The sequence below is a fragment of the Pelecanus crispus genome, chromosome 4 (genome assembly GCF_030463565.1).
Source record: "Pelecanus crispus isolate bPelCri1 chromosome 4, bPelCri1.pri, whole genome shotgun sequence".
In the NCBI taxonomy this organism is placed as follows: domain Eukaryota; kingdom Metazoa; phylum Chordata; class Aves; order Pelecaniformes; family Pelecanidae; genus Pelecanus; species Pelecanus crispus.
In genome coordinates, this window is record NC_134646.1 from 28,801,317 (window position 1) to 28,825,296 (window position 23,980).

Consider the following 23,980-nt stretch of genomic DNA (forward strand, 5'->3'; position numbering starts at 1 on the left):
TGCTCTCTTAAGTGGCATTCTTTGTCTTTTACTGGTATTAATTATTATGATCTCAGACATTACATTGCCTAAATACACAAGAGAAGCTGGTAATGCCTGAGGTTCTGAATTTTATCTTTCCCTGCACACCAGACATGTTGCTAATGCAAGAAAAGATAAATGTTAAAATGTGGTAGAATGTGATTTAAAAATTATCAGGTTTGGTTAAAATCGTAGAGTTATGGTTGAGTGCTGAGCTTTCATGCTGTTCTATTTTTAAGTCTGTTCCATGCTGCTTGTGTGGAGCAAAGCTTATGACAGTAATGCAAGTAGACTGGTGCAAAGTGGAATGTATCGCAGTTAAAAATTGTGACCTAACTGCTAGCTTTATATTGCAGAAGAAACAACACATTTTTTTCTCACTAAAGCAGTTGTGCTAGGCAGATAAAATAAGAGGCTGAGTAATGTCATAAAGCAGAGAACAATCAAACATACTGCCTTCATTGTGACAGCGACTGGCAGGCAGCTGCTAAGCACTTCTAAGTGTTAGGGAAGAGATTAACATCAAGAATGCAAACCAAGATTGGCCTTGAGCTCCTGTATGTGGTCAGTATTTCCAGGATCTGCAGGTTTGAGATACCAGTCTTTGTTTTAGCTAGCCCCTAAATAAATATATTTGATACCTGAAAAACCCCTGTTCTCTAGATGTCATTGGTTCCTTATTGGCAAACCTCTCAGTTATGGTGATTTTGCTGTCTTGCCAGGGTGCCTTAGTTTGTCTTAATTTGCAGAAGGGAGAAATCCTGGCTGTGTCAGGGGTTTTCGCTGAAGAGTTTGTAATACTTTGGAATAGCAGTTAGCCTTGCTTTGTTCTTACTGTGTGTAAATTCTACTCAGCTGTTTAGGTGAAGGAAACTTACTAAGGTACATTAAATCCCCTTTTATTTGTTTGGTTGCAAACATGTCCCTTTGTTCTCCTGATGATACCTTGAGCCTTTAAGATAGGTAGCGTAGCTTGATTTCCTCTTAGAATTTAACTTAGTGTTATATGCAAGTGAAAAATCCAAAGAGAAGTTTATAGTTACTGGAGAAACTAGAGTAATTCTGCGGAAATCTCAAAAATGAAGGAAGCAGACTTATGGTTTGGGTTTTTTTTAGTACAGTTGTTTTTTATTAGTTTTGCTTATTGAGTATAATGATTTCATAATAATTCATAATCCTTTAATGGCCTGTGACTACTGCCATTATACTTGTTTAATAGAGTTCAGGGGAAAGATTGTACTGTTTGAAGAGTTTTCTGTGGTTGTACAACTCCAGATAAAAATAACTTGCTTTCCATATATCTTTTGTCTGTGTTTTCTCCATAGATGCTGTCTTTGCGTTCCAGTTACGCAATCCGGTGCACAATGGGCATGCTCTTTTAATGCAGGATACTCATAAGCAGCTTTTGGAACGTGGCTACCGGCGCCCAGTTTTACTCTTGCATCCACTTGGAGGCTGGACAAAGGAGGATGACGTTCCTCTCATGTGGCGCATGAAGCAACACGCGGCAGTACTGGAGGAGGGAATCTTGAATCCAGAAACAACAGTGGTGGCTATATTCCCTTCCCCCATGATGTACGCTGGACCAACTGAGGTAAATACATCAAAAGTTTAAAAGAAAACCAAATCCCTTTGATAGTGCACTAAAGTATTTCGTGCTATGCCTGATGTTTGTGCGTTGTGGGTTTTTTAATGGAGAGAGGAGACTAATTTTTTCCTTGGGAAGCGAGACTGTAAAGGCTCCCTCTGTCATCAACCAAAACATTCTTCTATGAAGAAACTTCGATATTGGTGTTTTTTTCTGGGAAAGGTGGGAGACAATATTGGGTTTATGTGCTCCTTTCTTTACAGTTGTAAGGGTATGATGATGTATTAATCCTTCCTCCTTTTTTACAGTCTTTTTCAGAAGGAATTGTAAGATCTGTTAACATATCAAATAGTTGTCCTGAATGTTAAGATACTTAAGTTTTATGACTGTTAAGCAAAAAGCTTGTGTGTTGGAGGGCTATACACAAATTTTTTTTGGGGAAAAAAGGCTTTGTTTATTTTTTGGCAAACTCAGTTCAGAGAGAATTGTTTCAAGGCTTTTGTATGAAATAATTCTTTGGCAATGCTTTATTTAGAAGCCAGGTCTTGCGTTGGAATCCCTAGAGGGCTGTGGGAAGCAGCAGAGAGAATAAATGCTCTCATTTGAGGGCAATTCCTTTAGGGGATATTGGTTCTCCATCTCATTACATCTCTTGCCCCCCTCCTCCCTTTCTCCCCTCCATGAGTCACAGGAAGTTGAAATTCTGACCAGACTCAAGAGGTTACCTCTGTGGCAGCTTTTTGATAGTGGCCTGGTTTCGGACCACGACAGATAGATAGGAGATCTCGCCAGTGGAATTAAATTAGACAGGTGTCACTTATTTTCTGCTGGCCAGTTGACTAATCAAACAGAGCTTGCATTGCCTTTCAGTCCAGAAAAGAGAAAAAAAAAAAGCTGTAGTCCAGATCTAGTTGGGGCGTGTAGGTGAGTTACTGTAGGGTATATTGTGCAGTTCCCATAGACCTTTTGTGAGAATTAACAGAAATCTTCTCCTTCAGTCTTGTATTCGTGGGCATATGAGGAGGAACAAAATCCACAATACTTATTCTGAATAGAACAAGTGTTTTCTCCTAACCTATATGTCATTTCCAGTGACCTCAAGAGTACAGCCTGACAATAATGTTTGTAGCCAAGTAATAAAAGAGACTCTTCTTTTAATCATTTTCCATAGGTCATTTAAAAGACATTGGTACCAGATTGGTTTCTTTAGCACAAGTGCTTTACAGAACAACAAGCACCTGTTAATATGGTTATCTACAGGATGGATGTGGCCTTCCAGTCTGTAAAGATTTTAATGGACATGTTTCATAAGCATCAATTTAGCATTTTTGTATTTTTAACATTCCTGATAATTACCTTAGAAGAAAAGAAACAGTTCTGTAAGGGAAAATTCTGTATCAAAATGTGAGAAAATCACCTGCTTAGGAAAGTAAATATATTCTGAAGTAGTATGGTTGTATAGAAGCGGGACAAGAGCTGCTAGTTTTATGTCTCAAACACGTGGTTTACATTGTTCTAAATTGTCTTAGTCAAATAGCTTCACTTATTCAAAATTGAGTTCTTACTTGCTGTTTACCCAAATGACAACATGAAACTTAAATTTCTTAATTATGCTAGAATAGTTTCAGACACTATGCTGCTAGCTGCTATGGTATGCTGGAATTTCATGTGTATGGCCCACTCTGGGCTTGTAACATAAGTATTAAAATTACTAGCATTGCTGTCAGCATCCAGATGCTGCCATAGCATCCTATATGCTTGAATAGCAGTGGAGCCTGTCGTGGTCAAGATGAAAACTGATACCAATGGTACCCTCATAACTCATGACTGGTTCCTGATTTCATTATTTGACTACTGATATACAGAACTCTGTCCATATTGACTGCAAAACTTCCTCCTTGAATGGTTTCTATAACGATTAGTTCTAGAACTAATGTAAACCAACAGTTAGTTACTACTTTGAGAAATCACTTTTGAGCTTCTTGCCTAAAGCTTATTAACATAGAACAGCATGTACAGTGACTAAAATATGAAATGCTGTGATTTTTGTTTTATGCAGATGCAAATTTTTTTTTGTAATAGAAGGAAAATTTATCCATCATATTGTCCATTTATTACAAAGTAGTGGCAGCAACTTTCGTCCTATGACTTACGGGTTCTTTCCCTCCTGCCTCCCCTTCTTTTTTTTCCCTTTAGTGCTTAACAGATATTTTGACAGATGTTTATTACTGTTCAACTTGTGAAGCTATTTTACACTATGTAGTTACTGGGTAGGCCCTTTAGTTTTGTGTGAAGGTAAGGCTGCACATGTAAGAAACTGTTACATACTTCCCAGTATGAGAACAAATTGACATTTCCTGAAGTGGTGTGTCTTTGTTACCTAAAGTAATGTAATAGTTGTTTTACTTTTCCTGTACTGTACAGTTAAATTTTGCTATTGAAAATATTACATAGAAAAATTAAGAAAATTCACCAACAGTCCTATAACATAATAAGTCTAAAAATTGTCATAAGTGTAACTTATCTAACAGTCTAGGATCTAGTAAATACTGCAAACAGACTTTGGGAGGAAAAAAAAATCCTCTTACCGTATTTAGTAAGAGATGGATTTCTAAATAATTTGAAAGCATTTCTTTGGCTGTAGGTTACAGATAATTGAATATACTGTGTGCAGAATTTCCTTTGAAGTATCTTTTTTTTACCTTTAGTAGTAACTGAGCTATAAGGAAAAAAAGTAAAAATCAACTTGTTAGTTATGAAACCACTCATTTTGAAATGTGCAATGAAGTAATGTGGGAAAGCTGTTTGTCACTATTTACAATACTTCAGATATTGGGTGGAAAGGAGTTGGTGCATCCAAGCAAAAATTCAGTAAAGCTAAAGTTTCTGATTTTGACATTGGTTCTTCCCCAGTTCATATAGATGTGTTAGAATCAAATTATTTCAAAATGATGAGGGAAAAGTGACTAAATACTTACCAGAGCTAGAGCTGCTTTATCAGTTTTCATCTTGGAAGCTTGTGGTATAAATAGGCAGCCTTAGCGCTCTGAAAGGCTATTCTAAGCGTTCATGTGCAGTATGTACCTAGTTTATATGTCCTTTGGGTCTTAGTATTAGCACAGACTAAGAGTTAAAGTCCTACCTTGGACAACATCCTTGCCACATACACCAGGTGAAAATGCTGAGCATGAGTAATTTTTCTTTTTTAATGTGTAGATAGGTTGATTAGATCACTCGTGAACACTGTTTAAGTAGCCTATCTTGTCTTTCTTCCAATGAGATGTTTTGCAGCTATCTGTTGGTCAGGGTGTCGTCTTAGAGAAATTACTGTGATTAAAATAGAGCAATCTATGGCTAGATCCCACTAAGCTTCCCAAAGCAATTGCTTTTGTGTTAATCTTTTTATATAAAAGGAAAAGGATAGAGGGTGACAACATCAGGAAGAACCGAGCTAAGAAATGGATGAGCTCCATCTTTCTTGCCCTGATTCTACGGTTCCGAACACTGTGCTAAAGTAACTTTAAGTATCCTGATGTGCAAATGAAACAGGGGAATAGTATATCTTAGCTGTAAGTTTGGTGGTGATTCATGTAACTGATTCTTTGTTTTGTTGTGGCTCCATAGTAAAAATCATGTCTGATTAGGGGAAAAAGTGGTAATTATACAATGCATGCACATTTTAAGGGTCATATTTTGACCGTTGTCTTCTGTTAACTGTTTTTCCCCGTCTCTGTTCTAGGTTCAGTGGCACTGTAGATCGCGGATGGTTGCAGGAGCGAACTTCTACATTGTAGGGCGAGATCCAGCAGGGATGCCACACCCTGATACTGGGAAAGATCTGTATGAACCAACCCATGGTGCCAAAGTGTTGACAATGGCTCCAGGCCTCCGAGCACTGGAAATTGTACCCTTCAGAGTTGCAGCTTATAACAAGAAAAAGAAGTGCATGGATTATTATGACTCTGATCAGTAAGTTGTATTTTTGTTCTAAGACTTTTTGAGCAATAACTGCCTTTTACCCTCTGCCCACATAAAAAAAATTGTTTTTAATTAAATTCATATTGCTCAAAGATGTCAGTGTTTAGATGTGGTTTTAGATCGTGAATGCAACTTGACTTGAGCATGATTGGGTGCTGTTTCACAGCACAACTAACCTGATCCAACTTTAGCTGCCACTGGAAGCTCCCCTTTTCCTCCCAGGTACTGGAGTTTCTCTAGTTCTGGAACATGCTGGCACAGATTGCTAAATCCACAGAAAAATATTACTGTTTATTATAATGGTAAGATTAGCTTTCTGCTGGTTTATGTTTCTAAATATGCTTCTCAGGTGTCAAGTATGCATCAAATATGATGGAAGAGAAACAATGAGACAGTGCATCAGGGAGAAGATAGTGGACAGGAGAGGGTGGCAGATAGCTATTTGCTCTGTTTAATGCAAAATGATGCCCTAAGTCCATTGTATGTCCCAGGATTTTCAGCTGGGGTGGGGTTTTTTCTGTTTGTTTGTGAGGTTTTTTTGATTCAGTTGCAGCACAGGTCATTTCACCTTCTGCATGGTCCAATATTATTTTTCACTTGTGTGGCATACCGGAGTCCAAAACTCACTGTGTGTGTTGCTGTGGTGTCAGTAAGTGGGACTGGAAGATGACTTGTCATTTTAGTTTAAACCCCTTTATTCAGATTATTGAACTGTACTTTTGTTTTACATCAAACTGCAGTTGAAGTTAGTACTGAAATACAAACTGTCAAGCGAGATGTTTTTCTAAAGAAAACTTGTATTTTTTATATTCTGACAATTTTCTACTGCTTCTAACTGAAGAAGGATGTCTGTACAACACAGTTCATCTCTGAAAGCATGAAATTGGCATGGGATGGAATGATCTGTAAAAATGAACCCATCTCTTATCTCTTCTTCTTCAGTTGCTTATACTGCAGTTACACAGAGTATAAAAGTTTCCAAGGGTGTCACTGTGGCTTGTGACAATTGTTGTGGTTTAACCCCAGTCAGCAACTAAGCACTGCACAGCTGCTTTCTTGCCACCTTGCCTCCCCCTGCTCTCCAGTGGGATGGGGGAGAGAATTGGAAAAAAAAATAAAGTGAAACCCATGGATTGAGATATAGACGGTTTAGTAGGACAGCAGAGGAAGAGAAAATAATAATAATTATAATAATGATAAAAAAAATATACAAGTGATGCACAATGCAATTGCTCACCACCCGCTGACCGATGCCCAGCCCATCCGTGAGCAGTGATTGCTGCTCCCCAACCAACTCCCCTCAGTTTATATAGAGCATGATGTCATAAGGTATGGAATAGCCCTTTGGCCAGTTTGGGTCAGCTGTCCTGGCTGTGCCCCCTCCCAGCTTCTTGTGCACCTGGCAGAGCATGGGAAGCTGAAAAAGTCCTTGACTAGCACAAGCAGTACTTAGCAACAACTGAAACATCAGTGTGTTACCAGCATTCTTCTCCTACTAAATCCAAAACAGAGCACTATGCCTGCTACTAGGAAGAAAATTAACTCTATCCCAGCTGAAACCAGGACAATATCCACCCCTCCTATATCTATGGATCTATGTAGATCTATACCATCTACTTTCCAATACATTCCAATTAATCACCACCATTTTTCTGGTCTTGCTTTTCAAGGCCCAGGATAGTGTTCCAGGCCGTGGCATGGGGCACGGGATATGTTTCCAGTCATCCGATGGTTGCTTCCACCATGGTGAGCACACGGTGCTTGTCTTGGTGGGTTTGTGGGAGTGTGATATAATCAATCTGCCAGGCCTTTCCATATCTATATTTCAGTCATCATCCTCCATACCAGAGGGGCTTGAACCACTTGGCCTGCTTGATTGCAGTGCATGTTTCACATTCATGGATAACCCGTGCAACAGTGTCCATGATTAAGTCCACCCCTCGATCACGAGCCTATCTATATGTTGCATCTCTTCTCTGATGGCCTGAGGTGTCATGGGCCCACCGAGCTATAAATAATTCACCCTTATGTTGCCAGTCCAGATCCACCTGAACCACTTCAATCTTAGCAGCCAACAGGTTTTACTCAGCAGCTTGTGTCTTTCTTACCATGAATTATGTTTATTAGTAGATAGTGTGCTGGCTTAACCTTGATTGTAAGTTATGTAACTGCTTTATATTTCAGCAGTAAATTCCAAGTACCTGAATTGGTTGCTTTTATTTTTAAAAGCCGCAATGCGTTATTGCCTCTTACATAAGTAAATATAACTTTATGGTATGTTCTTCTGTTGTTTGGAAATCATAAGCAGCATGATAAAGGCAAATCTGCTGAAACCTGACAAGAATTAAAATAGTTTCACTGTGTATTACTCTACGACGTCCATATGTGTTTAGAAATTTGATGATTTGATACATTGCAGATGTTTTAAAAATGAAGCTAATCAAGGACGCTTATTTAGCAGTTGCAGTTTGCTGATGTTGTTCTTCCTTCCTCCTCCCTCCCATATAGGCAGCATTCCAGCATAAGCTTCTCCTTAGTGTTGTGAAGCTTCTCTTTGGATAGCATTGCAGCAGCTTTTTTTTTCTCAAGTGAAGCTATGGACAGTAGCATCAGATCAGAGCTATGCCCTGATACATACAGTATTTTCATTAGGAGGAATAAAATCAGAGGGAAGGATACTCCTAGTGTATATGACATGAAGGTCTTCTCTTAAATTTATTGCCTCTTAGCTAGCCGTTGAACACTTCACTGCCTTTGTGCCTTTCATTATTTGAGATGCATCTAAAAGTCCTCATTGCTGTGCACAGTAACTAGATTGTGATGTAAATATTGCTAGTTTTATGCAAACCTGTGTACATACCATTATGACATAAGGTTCAAAAGGCTGTTGTAGTAGATACCATGGGTATTTGTCCTGTTTGTTGTCCAAGCAATTCAGCAAGTTTTAGAAGATAAATACACAAAGATTAAAGTGAAATAGTTATACTGGTGTGTCACTTCTTAATAATTTGGAATAGAAGGGGAGTAGCAATGTGAGAGGCCAGAACTCCCATTGCACAGAACAGAAAACCTTTGTAGAAGAATATTGATTCTGTGATCATTGATACTGTACTCTTAGCAGGATAGATTTGATTTAGGTCAAGGGGAGTAAAATTGTACCTCTGTCATTAGCCAGAGTAAATGATTAAAAAAAAAAATCTCTGTGGTAACATGTTTTGCCTTTTGTCACAGACTGCATTATGCATACCCTATTATCCTTTCATCATGCCTGTGGGGACCCTTTGGTTTGAGGCTTTTTTTTTTCATGTTTCTGTCACTGTCTTGGAAAAAAGACCATGCTGCTATTAGTGTGCAGTTTTGCCCTGCTGCTGTCAGAATGTAAGACCATTTGTCCTGTCCTTCCCTAGATGCTGTTTGTAAACTACAGGGTGGACTGGAGTGTGGCAGCAATCCTCTAGATGGCAATGCTGACACATGGAGACTCGTGGAAGAGAGCGCCATTATTGCTCCTGCTTGCAATAGACAGAACACTGTGGTAGGCTCCAGACACAGTTAGAGCTTGGGTGGGTGCAGCTGGCTGTATTTTAAGATAGTCTGTGTAATACTGAAAATGTGGCAGACTCCTGGACCATGTGGTGTTTGACTCTGTAAGGAGGATGGCAGAGAACAGAGGATTGTCTGGAAACATGAGAGGATCAGTACTGGTGGAAGGCCCTTGGGTGTGAAATGGTGATGTTTATGGAAATCTCTCCTGAGCTCACCACTTACCTGGTGCAAAACCCAGCATGAAAATGTGGGGAAGAGGGTTGTATGCATAGAAGCATTGCTCCGACTTGTTTTGGAAATGGGTAACTTGATTTCTATTGCACCTTTCTCAGTGCTTTGAGGCTTGGAGACTTGACAGCCAACTAGGCAATTCACAAATTTACATCGCTAATGGATGCACAGCAGGCAACAAGTGGGTTTCACTTGGACTGAGCTATAGCTGCGCTGTGTGTCTTAGCTGCTTGAAGTAGTTGTTCTCTCCCTGAGTGGTCATCTATTCTTTCAGGCCTCCTAGACTCTTCTATCTGGGAAGGTGCTTGTGAGAAGCCATAATGGACACCATCTGCTGTGTTGGGTGGCTCTCTAATTTGGCAGAGTTGGACCCACAGCTGGCTTGGCAGCAAAGATATGCAGAGGTTATTGCAGTTGGGCTCTTCGCTGGTGTTGGTGCATTATCTTTCTGCTTCTGAAGGCAATCCCAAGCTATGGGGATAGTGAGGGATGAGTCTTTGGCTAGTGGTGAGAGGTTACCAAAAGCTTGATCCGACTGCCAGAAGGATGTCTGACAGCTTGGGGCTGCAGCATCAGCAGTGGCAGAATTGCTTTGCTTGTGACATCTCAAAACATTCATGCTCAGCTTTTATGAGAAAGATGTAACATTTGCTGATAGCATTCCCCGTATGCCTGTGGGGGTAGGTTTTCACATGCTGGGTTGGTACTGGTCAGCTACGTACCATAAGATATTGGGCAACTATGTGATACCTTGCTGTGGCTAAGCTGCTTATGACCTGGTGGCAAACCTGGGAAGCATCAAAAAGCCTACCGCTGGCCCTGCCTCCAAATTAGTGACAAAGGCACGCACTTCTCAGGTGCGCCCCCTGTGATTCTAAGAGGTTGTTGTTCTTAAGGTCTTCAGCTCCCAAAGGTGTCCATGAAAGTGCAGTTTTGTGGAGTTGATATAGAAGTTAAGTTTGTTTCTCACTTCCATTAGTATCCCCCAGAATGCAAGCTGCCCTTGGAGTTTCAGTAGACCTGGTATATCTGCTTGGGAACAGACTGGAGAACATGACTGTTAACTTTGAGTCTCATGGCCTCACACTGCTGGTTAAGAGTGTTGAGCTGCTGTGGTGCTGTGTTGGAGCTGAAGTCACTTGGCAGCAAGTCTATCTACATGTGCCCCTGTTTGTAAGGAAAGGCAGAGATATCCTGATTGCATTCAGGGGTAATCATGGAGCATTGTGTGTGAGGAAAGGGGGTAAGAAAAGACTGATGTAAAAGCCTTTATACTAGCTGCACAGCAGTTGTAGTTGCAGAGTGGTGCACGAAGTTTAACTTATATAAACTGTTTGACTAAAGTTACCCTTTAAAATACTAAGACCTGTGAACAACCAATGACTTGAAACTATATTTGTATTTTCCCTCATGAAGCCACCACAATTTTTAATTTGTTTCTTGGACATCTTAGAACTAGGTTTAGCACCTCATGGAATCACAGTCTTAAAACATGTTTTTATGTCTAAAACTAAGATTTAGGAAAGGGATTTGAGGAATGCATTTGAAGCAATGTGTAGCAGCACAGGCAGGGCTAACTTAATTTTATTTTCCCTGTGGTCAAAATGAGGATAATATAAAAAAAAAAAAATGCTGAAGTCAGATAGCAAGCCTAATCTAAGTTTCTGTGGGAAGTTTGAGCATTTTCACTTGCATAGAATTCTGAAGAAATAATACATATAGAAACTGGTATGAATATTGGTACAGTCCTTTGCTTATCATAGTTTTTACCCTTTTTGATTTCATAGAATTTTGGATCAATAATTGAATATGTCCAAACATGATTTGGAAAAGTTTGTAGGAAGAATTCTAGTTATAATGGAGAAATTACAAATGAATGCGTGATCTGTGAACCACTATTAGACTGAACTGTAAAGAAAAAACAACCAAAGAACCAAACAACCAACACCCCCCCTCCCCCCCGCCCCCCCAAAATCCCTACCCAATGCCGAAATCCCTTCAGAAGTAACATTTAGTGTGTTTCTTCAGCCAAAAATGCCTCTCAAACACTTACCACAGACAAGTGTAATTTGGGATTGGTGGCTTAGTAATAGTAGTTGTTTGGGTGAGCAGAGATTCCCAATTCTTTACAGAAGATCAGTCCTATAAAATGCAGCCACAGACTGCTGCTGAGAAAAAACTCAATTAAGAAAGGAAATTAGTCTGGCAATTAAAAAAGCCACAGCAGTGTCTGGAAAAATGGATTTTTTTCTTTTTGTCCTGAAAGAAAACTCATGAGATCATTTTGGTGAAAAGCAGCCCATAAATAAGGTTACTGGAACAGACTGTTCATGCTTTTTGTAAAATGTGAATGAAGCATGGGTATCTGTGAAGAGGAGAGATTTTATCTTTATATAGTTTATTCACAGGACCTTTAGTATGGTTGTTGTGACTGCTTTAATATTTCAAGTCATACTTACAGGACAGCTGTTCCAACTAAGTACATTCTGTTCCCAAATTTGTTTGGTGTGATACCTGATTTTTAAAGTGATAGTTAAGAGGCTGAAATAAGCACACTTGACTGTCCTCCTTAATTTAGCTATGTGAAATACGGTTTCTCAATTAACATTAGTATGTAATTTAGGATACATTGAAACACTACAACAGCTCAGAAGACTTAAACCCTCCTGCCAGTCAGAAGGGAATTTCATTCACAGCAGGTAAAGGATTTGCTTTGCATATGTTGATATTAATCACATTATGTTCTACTTTCACAAAGAGTTTGTTCATGGCTAGTTAGGTTTTGAACCTAGCTGATACAAGCAAGTTCATTCAGCATCATGGGACATTCCCAAGGCATACCATAGACTGATATAACAAAGATTTGTTGCTGTAGGGGACAATGTTATGTTCCTGTGGGAGTTACGGTGTAAGTCATGACTTGATGCTGCAAAGGCAAATTTAAATTCAGTGAAAATCCTTCTGAAAAGGGTTGTAAAGTTAGCTTTCACCTCATGATAGTTCCTGTTCAGGAAGCATGAAGTTGGAGGAGCAGAATTGTTAAAGGACTGAACCCCAGATAAGGAGGCTGTGAATTGTGCTAGGAATTAATTGGATCTAAAGTTTACCAGCTGAGTAGAACATGGCAGTTGTTTTGAAGCCAGACCAGGGTGAATAAGTCATGTTATTGTTTTATTTCCATACATTTCTTTCTAAAAAACATATTTTTATGAATAGGCAAAACTATGAATGAATGGTCTGTACTTTTATCATGAGTCTTGTATTTAAGATTAATTTCTTAAGACCTCAAGAGCACCAGACATTGCCCTCCACAGAGAATGGGAATTCCAAGAAGGTCGTTTGCGCAGTGCCGGATACACTAACGGAAGGTCAGGGTTCCCAAGGTTATGACTGATCTTTAGTGCTCCCAAGTGAAAAATCAATTACATAGGTATTTTATACTTGGATTAAACCTGTAGGGAATAATTGTTGAAGTGGAAAAAATATTCTCCTCAGTCGCTGTGTTAAGGTACTGTATTGACAGATCAGAGATACAGCAGAGGTTTCCTGTAGGACTGCGGGTGTATTCATGCAGTCATTTTCCACTTGCAGACTGGTGATAACTTCTTTGATTTGTCACGAGAACTGTAAGGTCTTTGAAATCCTAGCCTTCTCACAAACTGCTCTTAGAGTGTTTGAGGTCATAACAAAGCATAAAGAGCTGTCATTGTTGCTGGGGTCACTTGTGGTATTATAGTAAAAAATAACTACTGAATGCAAAAAAAAAAAAGGAAAATCCATTTAACAGATTAAAACATTAGTCTTTGTAAATGAAACAAAGGAAAGGACTGGTGTATGAATTCTTAATCTTCTGTGCATGGTTTGTGGTGTGGGTCTGATGCTCCATTACTGTGAATAGGCTGAAGATTAATTAACAGCACAAATTTGTTCTTGTGTTATTCTGAATAAATCACTGCTTTCCAAATATAAAATACTACCTGTGGGTGTCTGTATGTACGTAGAGCTCTGTGTGTGGAAGGAGGGCACACTCTGAAGTGTAAGAAAAGGTTCCTTTTCTCCTTTTGGTAGGTGTGTGAGAGCACAGAAAAGTTACGTATTTTCTGTCTGCGTAGCCCTGTCCTCCATAAGGAAGGAGATTTCACAGTGTGTGTATGTAAGGCTTTTTTTCCACACTGTGAGTGTAATAGGGTTCTAGGATGCTATGCCATGGAGCAAATACCAGTCTCAATATGTTTCAAGACTGGTTTTCTGTTGACACGTTTTTGTTGTGGATTTATTTCTGCCTTTTTTTCTTCTTTCTTTTGGAGAATGCTTTTAATTGTATTGGCACCAAATATTACGTCAATAGTGGTCAAACTCAATTGGTAGTAAAAGGTCAAATCAATATTACAAGCATTTATTGACATACAGTGAGGCTCAAAGAAAGCTAATTCCAGCAGCCACTGAATAAAAATTCCAATGGCACTCAAATCCCATGCTCAGAAAAGGCTTGGGTTAAGTTTCATTGAGAGTCATTCCAAATGTCACTTGAGAATGGAATTTGGATGGCTTTGGCACTTACATTTCATAGCGGCTTTACTGGTCAAATGTTTCCACCTCATGTTCCGCTCAAATCCATTTTAAGTAGAGTCACTCCTAATATCCTCAAAATTCACTATGAACAAAATTACTTGACTCTTCTTTCTGGTTTCTTTTTCCACAGAAGCAAATTACTCATATGTTTTATTTCAAAATGCTCTTGGTTCACATCACACCACAGTGCCAGTACTGATAAGGTATTTCTGCTTAGTGGAAATCTCAGTTTCTGATATTCAAAAGATTTGATTTTAACATTAGTAAAGGCAATGAGTAGTGAGTGGTTATTCAAGTACTCTGTTTTAGGTATGAAAGTGGAGATTAAACTGGAAACAATAAAATTGCAAATGCAGTAATTTTTAAAAAGGCAAAAATTACTGTGTTGTTTCAGTACACAGTATTATATTGCCAAAGCTCCATTTGAGTCACTTTAGTGATTACCAATTAAGGTAATTTTTTTTTTTTTTTAAGAAAAACCCATTGAATAGAGGAGTTTGGGATAATGAGAGGGCATCATGAGTACTTTTGCACTTTTTATTAGTAATTTTTGAAACATTTTTAGAAATCTTATGAGATGCTGAATGTAGTATGTTTCTTAAATGATCCTCACTCATGTTTTTCTTTCCTTTTTTTATAGTTTCTGTAGATCTTCTCAGCTTCTTCTCGTGTTTCCATTTGATGATGCCTCTGATTCCTAGAGCTGCTTTTTATGCAACTAGGGATAAAAAGAAGAGAAGGAGTTGGGGGTCTTATTGAAGCAAATTTATATGGCATATCTAAATTTGTTGTCTTAGAACCTTTATTTCACTCGTAGGGCACAGGAGGAAGTTGAGTGTTTTTCTGAAAACTTAACAGGCAAGGAGGGGATAAAACAGCTAACCTTTTTTAATGCTCAAACTTTGGTATTGCTACCACCCTGTGGAGAAAACCACACATGGAGGAACATTATAGCATTTGCTTTACTCTTCTCTTCCGATCATCTGAAGACTTAGTTGGGGTTTTTTTGCTAGAATTAACCAGGCTTATGACTTCCCCACATATTTTATAGAAATAGCTCTTTGCAAAGAACGCAAGTTACCTTCAAGCAGTTTTAGTGAACAGTAGGCATCTCTCTGCTAAGGAACAAAATTTTCAGGCATTATAGATAGTAGTACATAACTTTTTCTCCCATGGGCTTATATCAACTTTAAGTTTTCATTTTTCTGTAATTTGTATTTTGTAGAATTGAAGCACAGTAGGGTTTATTGCCTTACTGTGATGCTCCAGAAAGCCACAGTCCCGAATTGAGAGCAGTAAGAAAAGAGCGTGTATAGCAGTGCTGCTGTGTAAATGTATACAATCCAAATCAAAAAGTTATGGGGCTAGTCGTTTTGTGAAAGGGAACTGTGGAATGCTTTCTGCATCTTGCTAACTTGCATACCCTACTGAGCATAGCTCAGCACTTAGAGCCAAGTTCTGCCCTCTGATGCGCACACTTGGCTCTTGTTTCTATCTAAGGCATGTGCATCTGAGATCAATACTTGGCTTTTATTTCAAACAGACAAGTAAAGAATGAGTAACCCATACATGTTGCAAACTGAGCAAATGGCGTAAGTAAAATTCCATATTCAATTTAAGAATAAATAATTTTTCCTTTGGATCATTTGGTAGAACTCTGTCATTCTTGTCTTGCTTTTACTGTTTCAGTCCTCTGAGGAGTAAGAGTGTAACTTGTGGAGCTTTTGCTGCTTGTGACCACATACCTGAGAAGTTAATATTAATTTAGATTGTCATGTTAACAATGATAAACAATCCTGATCTGGGTTCATTTGTGCATTTGTCCAACTGAATTCTGTTTTTTAGGGAAAAACATCTTTAGTAGAAGGTATTTTTATTATTCCCCTGCTTTTTTCTTTATTTTGAACTGTATGTGCCACATTTCTGATACGCATATATATATATATATATATATATATATATATATATGTATATGCGTGCTCAGTGGCTTGCAATGGCCCAGCTGTGGAGCTTACCTCTAGACTGTGGGGCTTTTACTTTCTCTGTTCTGCAAACTGTCCTTCACTAAGATTTTGTGCAATGTTCTTTTTTTCACATTCTGTAGTGGCACTGAAATTACCTTCTTCAACCAGCACTGGAACCTTCAAAGAGCACGTAAGGCTGGTTTGCTTCCATGGCAGGGTGAGGTGCAAAACAGGATGGCTGCTGTTGCTTGGCAGCAGACTGAGACAGGAGGTGGAGGACATGGTGCTCTCTCAACAGCAGTTCCCTGTTTCCTCATAGAGAGCGAGCCAGGCTAGATGGAAGCACAGACTCAGCTCAGTCCATAGGAGATCAGTTGGACCATGCTGCTAAACCTCAGGAGTTACCTAAGCTGAATATTGTAGAGGGTGTATATTCCAGAGATTTACTGGCATTGTGGGCCGAATGTCTGGAAATGACAGTTGCTATACAGCATTATACTCCCAAGAAGAACTTTATAAATTATCAAGAAAGCAAAAGGAATATGAGCAATTTTGCCTGCTTTTAAAATTTGTTCTTTTTTTCCCCCTCCCTTGCTTCTCTCCTGTCCCCCCTTGCCCCCACTCCTATTCTCTCAGCCATGAAGACTTTGAATTTATATCGGGGACCCGCATGCGCAAGCTGGCTCGAGAAGGACAAAACCCACCGGAAGGCTTCATGGCTCCTAAGGCTTGGACTGTGCTGACAGAATACTACAAATCCTTGGAGAAGGCTTAGGCCTCTTATTAACTGCAGATCAATCTTTGACGCCCGATTTATTTACGAGAAGGGGACCACACAGTCACCGTTCATGTTGCTTTGTTGTGGTGTCTGTCAGGAAGTTCTTCTCTGAAAACAGACTCTTTCTCCCTAACTTAGCATCATTCTTTGCCTGTCCTTATGGGTTCTATTATGTCCTGGCACCTAACTAGCTGCTGGTTTTAATGTCTTCTCTTTTATTATAGTTAATATTCTTGCAGTAGGATTTTTAACTCTTGTCTTTTTTTTTTTATATTTTACTGCCTCTGTCCTATGAGTTCTGCAGCTGTTAAATAGATGCAGCTTTTTTCATGTTATTTAAACTGCTGGGTAGTGTCTGGTTTTAGTAGTTTGTAGGAGAAAATGTAATGGTTAGACCCTTAACTATGGATAGATTATCTGTAAATCAAAAAAGTAAATAAGTTTTAAAACATCTGTAAAAGTGTCCTCATCTTTATCTGATCATCATCTCCAGAAGCACTTAACACTAATTTCTCACCATATGTAATCAAAAAGTAGAGGTTTTTTTATGTAGCATAATTAAACTTTTTTGCTTTCTTTGTCTAGTTTTGGAGTTCATTGAGGTGTCTGGTGATTTTCTTCTGCTGTGGACCTGTAAAGATGGCCAAGTAATGAATAAAAGAAAGTATCTAGTTTTCACTTTGAATTGATAACTAATCCAGATTTTTTTTTTATATGTGCTTGTTGCCATAGATGTCAGTAGGGAATGTTTTATTTCATTTGATATAACTTGTCAGTTTTGGGTTCCAGATACACTTCTTCATCCTACTACAACTTTAAAAAAAGTATGGCAGACCAACCTTGAATTCATGTTTAATTATTGCAAGGCACAAACCAAAAATCCTTAGGTCTTGGCATTTCCTGTGGTACAAATGCTTAGTCCTGAGGTTAATTTTCTGGCTATTTTTCCAGGTCTCCAAAGAGTAACCTTCTCCTAGTTCAGCTTTGCTTGCTTGAAAGTCAAAGCATATGTTCTTCTAGGATTCTTCAAGAATACTGAAGTTAGTTAATTCAGTATGACAAACATTAACTGCTAAAGGAAAACATAAAAAATGAAAAGTAAAACACTTCTCTAAGTGTAAAGTAACACTGACATATTGGGATCTTTTCAACCAGGTAATCAGTGGAACAGTCATAACCCCTCTTAGCTTATTAGCTAGAGACTATCTCATATCTTCTCACAGAAACTTACTTTTCTGTTGTTAAACAATGTATATAGGAGGAACCAGCTCAAAATTGTTTTTAGAATGTTGATACTGGCCTGCTTTTGAGCTTGGATGAAGCATATGTTCATCTAGATTTTTTTTGGATTGGGGTAAGGTTGTGATGAGGGACCTGTGTAATGAATGGGACAAATGCTGCTTGCAATCTTTGTTTACTTGTTCACAGAAGTATTTAAGACAAATGCTTTGAGAATTACTTCCTTCTCTTTTCTTCCTCTGTCTCTTTGAAGAGATGTAGAAAGTATCTTTTAATGGGATTCTTACCTCTGATAGAAAGTAAGGCAGAATTGTGAAAAGACAAGAGGCGTGTTTATTAGCAAACCACAACAATTACTTGAGACTGTGTTTTGGTAGTGTAAAGATTATTTCTTCAGGTTTGCTGACCAGATTTTCTTCAAACTTGGCTTTCTTTTTAGATTGTATCACTATGTAGGATGTGTGAAATCCAGAAGAAAGAGTCAGTTCATCTGTGTGCAGCTGTTCATGCAAAACTTCAAGTTTAACTATGAAGGTGAACAAGAGTTATCAGCTGCTAAAATGGGATTAGCTGTTCGAAGTTGGAGTTTGGACTCCTTGCTGTCAGGTTTGATTCTTCTGCTAGCTATGATGAAAGATAATAAAAATATTTTGGCAGAATAGCAAACACAGGTGAAAGTCTACAGAAGTTAATGTTTTAAAAATGCTATGTGTGCTATATGAAGTTGGGAAGATAAGTGGGAGTGGTGAGCATGAATGTGAATCATCTTGTAAAGTTAATTTAGAAGCAGGAATGCCTTCAAGCACATTAATACAGTGATAACAAGCAGATCTAGTTTTCATACTTAGCTGGTTTGATGCTGAGGCCCTGTTGTTACAGTGCTTCTGGAAAGCATTCCTTGCAAGGCTCTGTATTAAAGCAGCTTTCAGGTTTATTCTAACTTTAAGCCAACAGCCACGGCATTCCCAGCATAATGCTGATTAAGAACAGGAGCATCTGGTTGATTTGTGGGCAGGACTTGCTCTATACAACAATATTTTCCTGTATCATGTGGGCTTTCACTGTAGAGTTCAAATTTTTCCTTTTGTCTGCAGCTGCCTTATTTAAGGAAGCCATACTTACAGGAAAGGGCTACCCCAGCAATTATTCTTTTGCCAGTGTCTCTCTTTCTATAGTTTTTCTCTGCCTTATCTCAGTGGGTAGCATTGTCAGTTGGCCAGTCCTAACATTCTAATTTTTAACAGTAGATTCAACATCATTAAGGGTGCTATGGTATTTGGAGGGTGTTCTGAGACAACAGTTGGGTGTCTTCCAGGAGGCAGCAATGGGACTAATGAGGTAATGGTTGTTGCACCCAACACCTGTCTTCCCACACCTGCTCTGTCACCAAAGGGCAATGACCTCAGCAGCATGCCATACAGAAGTAATAATACTCTTGAACCATGTGATGGATATGAGGACAAGCAGGACCTAACTTTCCAGATGGGAAAATAAAAAGCTCCATTGTCTCATTTCTTCAGCTTCTGAAACAACTCTTTTTTTTTACTGGAAAAATACTGGTATGTACATGAATCATGAATTCAAGCAGTTATATAGGTGTGTTCTCTTCTTATGAAGAACAGCAAAATCAAACTTCCAAGTATGTCCTTTTTCTAAAGGTCATTTTGCTTTAACAATCAAGAGGAGTTTTACTCTGTTCATTAAGATGAAAAATGTCAAAAAGTGTTCCCCCTGCCTCCCACCTTCTGCCTCTACATTGATCTATCTTATAGATGGTTCTTTGCCTGCTACTCCTGCACAGGATAATTTATGGCTATTATCCTGTGCTTTTTGTACAGTCTCAGGATGATTATTCACTTCTAGCTGATCATTCTGATGTATTGGGCATGTGATGTATGAAAGTAATAACACCCTCGATCTATATAGCTGATACAAGGACAATCTGGACTCAGCTTTCCAAAATACAAGGATTAATAAGGTAGGTGGAGATTACTAAACCCTAATCTTTGCATTTAAATAAATGATACAAGATTACTACCTCTCCTAGGTGAAATGATTAATTCCAGGTGACTTTGATTCTTGGAGTACCTATGAGCAAATTAAGAAAAAGGTAAGTTGTTTTTTTTTAAAGAACCTCATGGCTGGGAATTCTGTTTTCCTATGTGAGCTCCCATATGCCTGTTTTTGACTAGCCTGAATGTTCAGGGTAACTGTTCAAGTAAGGATCTACAAATTGTGATGGAAAAATAGTAAATGAATGCTGAGGATGCTGACTTCTGTCTGATTTTTTTTTTTTCCTTTCAGTAGGGGATGTGGGCACTAACAACTCGGTAATACATTAGAGATGTGAAATGGAAAATGTAGACTAGGTCACAGGTTTTTTTAGATGCAGTTTGGAGCTAACCAAGCTTCTACATCTGGAATAATTCAGTAGAAGTCAGGAGGGGGAGGAAGTGAGTTGAAGTCTTGGCGTGATGGTGGTGGTGGAAACAGAACAGGTCTACCATGAGCTGTGTAGCCAATACTGTAATTGGCTTGAGTTTGGACCTCCCTTGCATTTCATATTTCCTTAATTTCAAAAAGTTCCACAGGTGGGTCACACAGAGGGTTAAACTTACTGCCTTTCCATGCTACAAAAAGAATAAAAGTTACTTTGAGCATCCTGACCAAGTACTAACAGAGTAGTCCAGATCGTTTTCCCTTCCTGATAGATTAAAGGTGCTAATCAATGTATTGCTCCCTTTCCCTGTAAACACTGACAGCTTCAAAACCGTGTGTGTGTGTGTCACTTTCAGTATTTACACACACAGCATCCCTTGTATCTCTGGTCATGAACCTTTAAGTTTGTGTGCTAGGCACTCTAGGAACACAGAAAAAAGCTCTCATCTCTGCTTCCTTGTGAGCCAGAAGATAAGTTTGTTGCATCTATGGCACCATCTCCAAAGACAGGGAAAGGGAAAACTATTCCTTCACTTAATATAGGAGAATCCACAGGAAAATTTAAGATGGAAACTGAATCTTCATCTAACTTTGCATGCATGTCTGTTTATCCATCTGTGGGAATGAGATTTACTGTGGTGCATGAACACTAGTAAGAAATGTGTAGGAATGGTATTCTACTCCTCAAACCTGACACAGAATCCTTCACCACCACCTGTAAAATAATACGGACTTCAGCCTGGAGTGAGTTGGCTGAATTAGATGCTAGAATGAAAGCAAGTGATAGCTCAGAATTAGTATTTTGTTGTTCTTTATGAATTGGTCTTGGAAACTTGCTTACCAAAACTCCTGATCTAGATGCTGTTAAAGAGGAGAGTGACACTAGTTCCATTTTTTCATGTTTAGAGTTTTTTACAAGATGGAGCTGAGAAGCTAGATTGCCAAGGGTAAATTTAAATGGCCAGTTCATTGGATATGAGAGTTCATTGCCAGCAGCCAAACAGGTGTTGGGTAAATATGTGATTTAAAGGAAGACTGTGCTGAGGTTTCTGCTCAGTTGTGTTGTTTTACCTTGAAGAAAGCCTGAGGGCTGGAATAGCAGGGCCTCTTTTAAGTTTGCTTTCTCATTTCACAAAAAACTTTGATTATGAATATAGCTGGATTTTTACTAGGCTTTTGAAGTGTCCATTGAAGGGTTTTCTTTGAGTCTCCTGCAAGCTCTGTCTGCTCTTCTGGCATTAGGATTGTTTTTACCTGTATCCCTTTTCATTATTTAGTCTTTATTAAAATCACTTTTTTTCTTCTTTATAGGAGGGTGAGCCAGAATCATGCCTTCAACATTTCCAGAGCTATTTGCCCTAGAAACCTCATCTTGATATCATTTTGAAGTTGAGGGGGGGAGGCAACTACACTGAAAGCTAGAAAACACTGCTTTAAAGCCACATCTGGAATGCCGAGACAGTAAATGGCTCCGACTTAAAACAGAGAATACAGAGATTTTATATACCATAAAACTCAAGGAGCCTTGGATTCAGTATAAGGACTGTCACCTGACCTTCATGTTAAAATCCATCTACACAATGCTTTGAAGTATGATTGTAGTCAGAATGCTACCTGTCTATGTATAAAAGGAGAAAAAAAATCAGTTTCAGTGTAAACTTCAGTGGGGTGGAAATAATGCCCAAATCTTGCTTTTATCCTCTGCAAAGCTGTTTTGTCTGTGGAGTCCTACACTTATCACTCTAAATTGCATTGTGCGAGAAGAATACAAACATTTTGGCCATACCCACTTATTTTCATCTCATAACAGCAGTTATGATTGCAAGTAAAAGACTTGCAGCGTAAGCTGTGAGTTTTTAGTTTTTGCTGAGCACCCCCAGATCTCCAGGCTTTCCACCCAGATGACCTATGCCTAAAGTTTTGTGGTCTAAATCAATTATTTCTGTAATGATTGGTAGTAAAGTCTGTTGCAATAATTGTGATGAGACAGATGAGAGACACCAGTGTCCATGTGTTAATATTCCCTGAACATCATTGGTGCATTTTATTTATTACAAAACACAACATTTTGTTCAGGAGGACAAACCCACTCCTCTAACATGGAAACATTTCTCTGATTTCAGGAGTGCTCCTCAGAGAAAGAGAAAATGTTTAGGCTTTTGTACTATTAATTTGATTTCATTAACAGCTTTCTCAAAGGCTTAAGTGGAAGCAGAAGACACTCCTTGACCCTTAAATGTTGGGTTCAAATGGGTTGCCCACTGTAGAATGGAAACCTGCAGCTGGATAGTCCACAGAAGGTTGTCTGCAGGATTGCTCATGTGTCACGGAGTTCTGCCTTGTTTATAGTTCGTCTACCACCTGTGAAAAACAATATTTTGATCATTTGATTCAATTGTTTCCAGACAATGAAGACAATCATGAGAGAAGATCATGTTTAAGCATAACTTTCTGCTAGGAAAAAGTTTAGCACTATTATAGTTTATATTTAAACTAGGATACAGTCTGAAAGATCCAGTGTTATAATTAATGAGCAAAAATTTCCTATCGTACTATGTGACAGCGGAGCAATAAACATGCCATCAGAGTCAACATCAGAAGTACAGTGCAAAATACTAAGTATTATTGACACTTCTTCATTAGAGACAGTTATTTATAACTCCTTTGTTCATTATTTCTTCAAGGAAAAATACTGCTTCTTTCTGAAAGCTGAAAATCTGTTTGCCTTACTTGGTAGTTAGAGACACTCAGAATGGCAGTGATTCTTCATAGTTTTTACTGGTTTACTGTGAGTATTTTTAAATACATGCACATTTCTGAGCTCCACAATGAAATGGCTTTGCAAAGAACACTAAAGTTTTTAAGTTTTTCTTTGTAAACATTCTTGACTATTTTACTTATAGCAGCAGTTTGGTCATTTTTCCCTCTGTACAAAGAAAAAGTCTCATAAAGGTCAATCTTATGTAGAGATTGCAGACAGAATTTTCATCAACTATTGAAACAACTATAGCTGATTTCCTTTTCATACAAGCTTTTGGTTCAGGGATGTCCTTCCTTCATGTTGTGAGGATTTCTTGTCAGATACTTCATGTGCTGCAGAAAAGTGTATTTAAAGATGGTGAGTTGGTGGTGGAGAACTCCAGGATAGCCTCATTCAAGCACTAACAATAAAAGACTACATCTTGTAATACGTAATTCTTTCAAAAGAATATTGTGCCTTTTCTATAATCATAGTTGGAATATAAATGCAAATTCAAAGCAGCATGTTCTGTCTAAAAGATGTGCAGAAAGAAATTAACATTCTTCAGTCAGTGGTTTTCGGGGGGGGGAGGGGGGGAGGAATAACAGTAATGCACTTGAAAAATTAAATATAAATGTCCTGATCTTTCCATTTCCATCCTTAAAGATGTGTCTTGATGGGGGACCAATGTGTTTTCTCTCTTATTCAAACAGTTGCATTGTCTTCAGTTTGCGGATTTGCTGAATATTGGCAATGAACTGAAAACTGTGGTCCATCTAGACCAATCCTACACTAGAGAGTTTCAAACAAGCAAACTCATCTTTTCATTTAGACATACTTAATTTACTTTTTCCACCTGTGTGTAATTTGCAACAACTCCTCAT

General features: G+C 38.5%; 1 protein-coding gene across 1 annotated transcript in view; it reads left to right on the forward strand.

Annotated features, from left to right (window-relative positions):
• PAPSS1 (3'-phosphoadenosine 5'-phosphosulfate synthase 1) overlaps window positions 1–16,959 on the forward strand; it is a 47,265-nt gene extending 30,306 nt beyond the window's left edge. The window contains exons 10-12 of the mRNA XM_075708978.1: window positions 1,347–1,615; window positions 5,349–5,578; window positions 16,537–16,959. Of these exons, the coding sequence (XP_075565093.1) occupies window positions 1,347–1,615; window positions 5,349–5,578; window positions 16,537–16,675 (638 nt within the window). The 3' untranslated portion in view covers window positions 16,676–16,959. The remainder of the gene's footprint in view (window positions 1–1,346; window positions 1,616–5,348; window positions 5,579–16,536) is intronic.
• The last annotated feature ends 7,021 nt before the right edge of the window (window positions 16,960–23,980 follow it).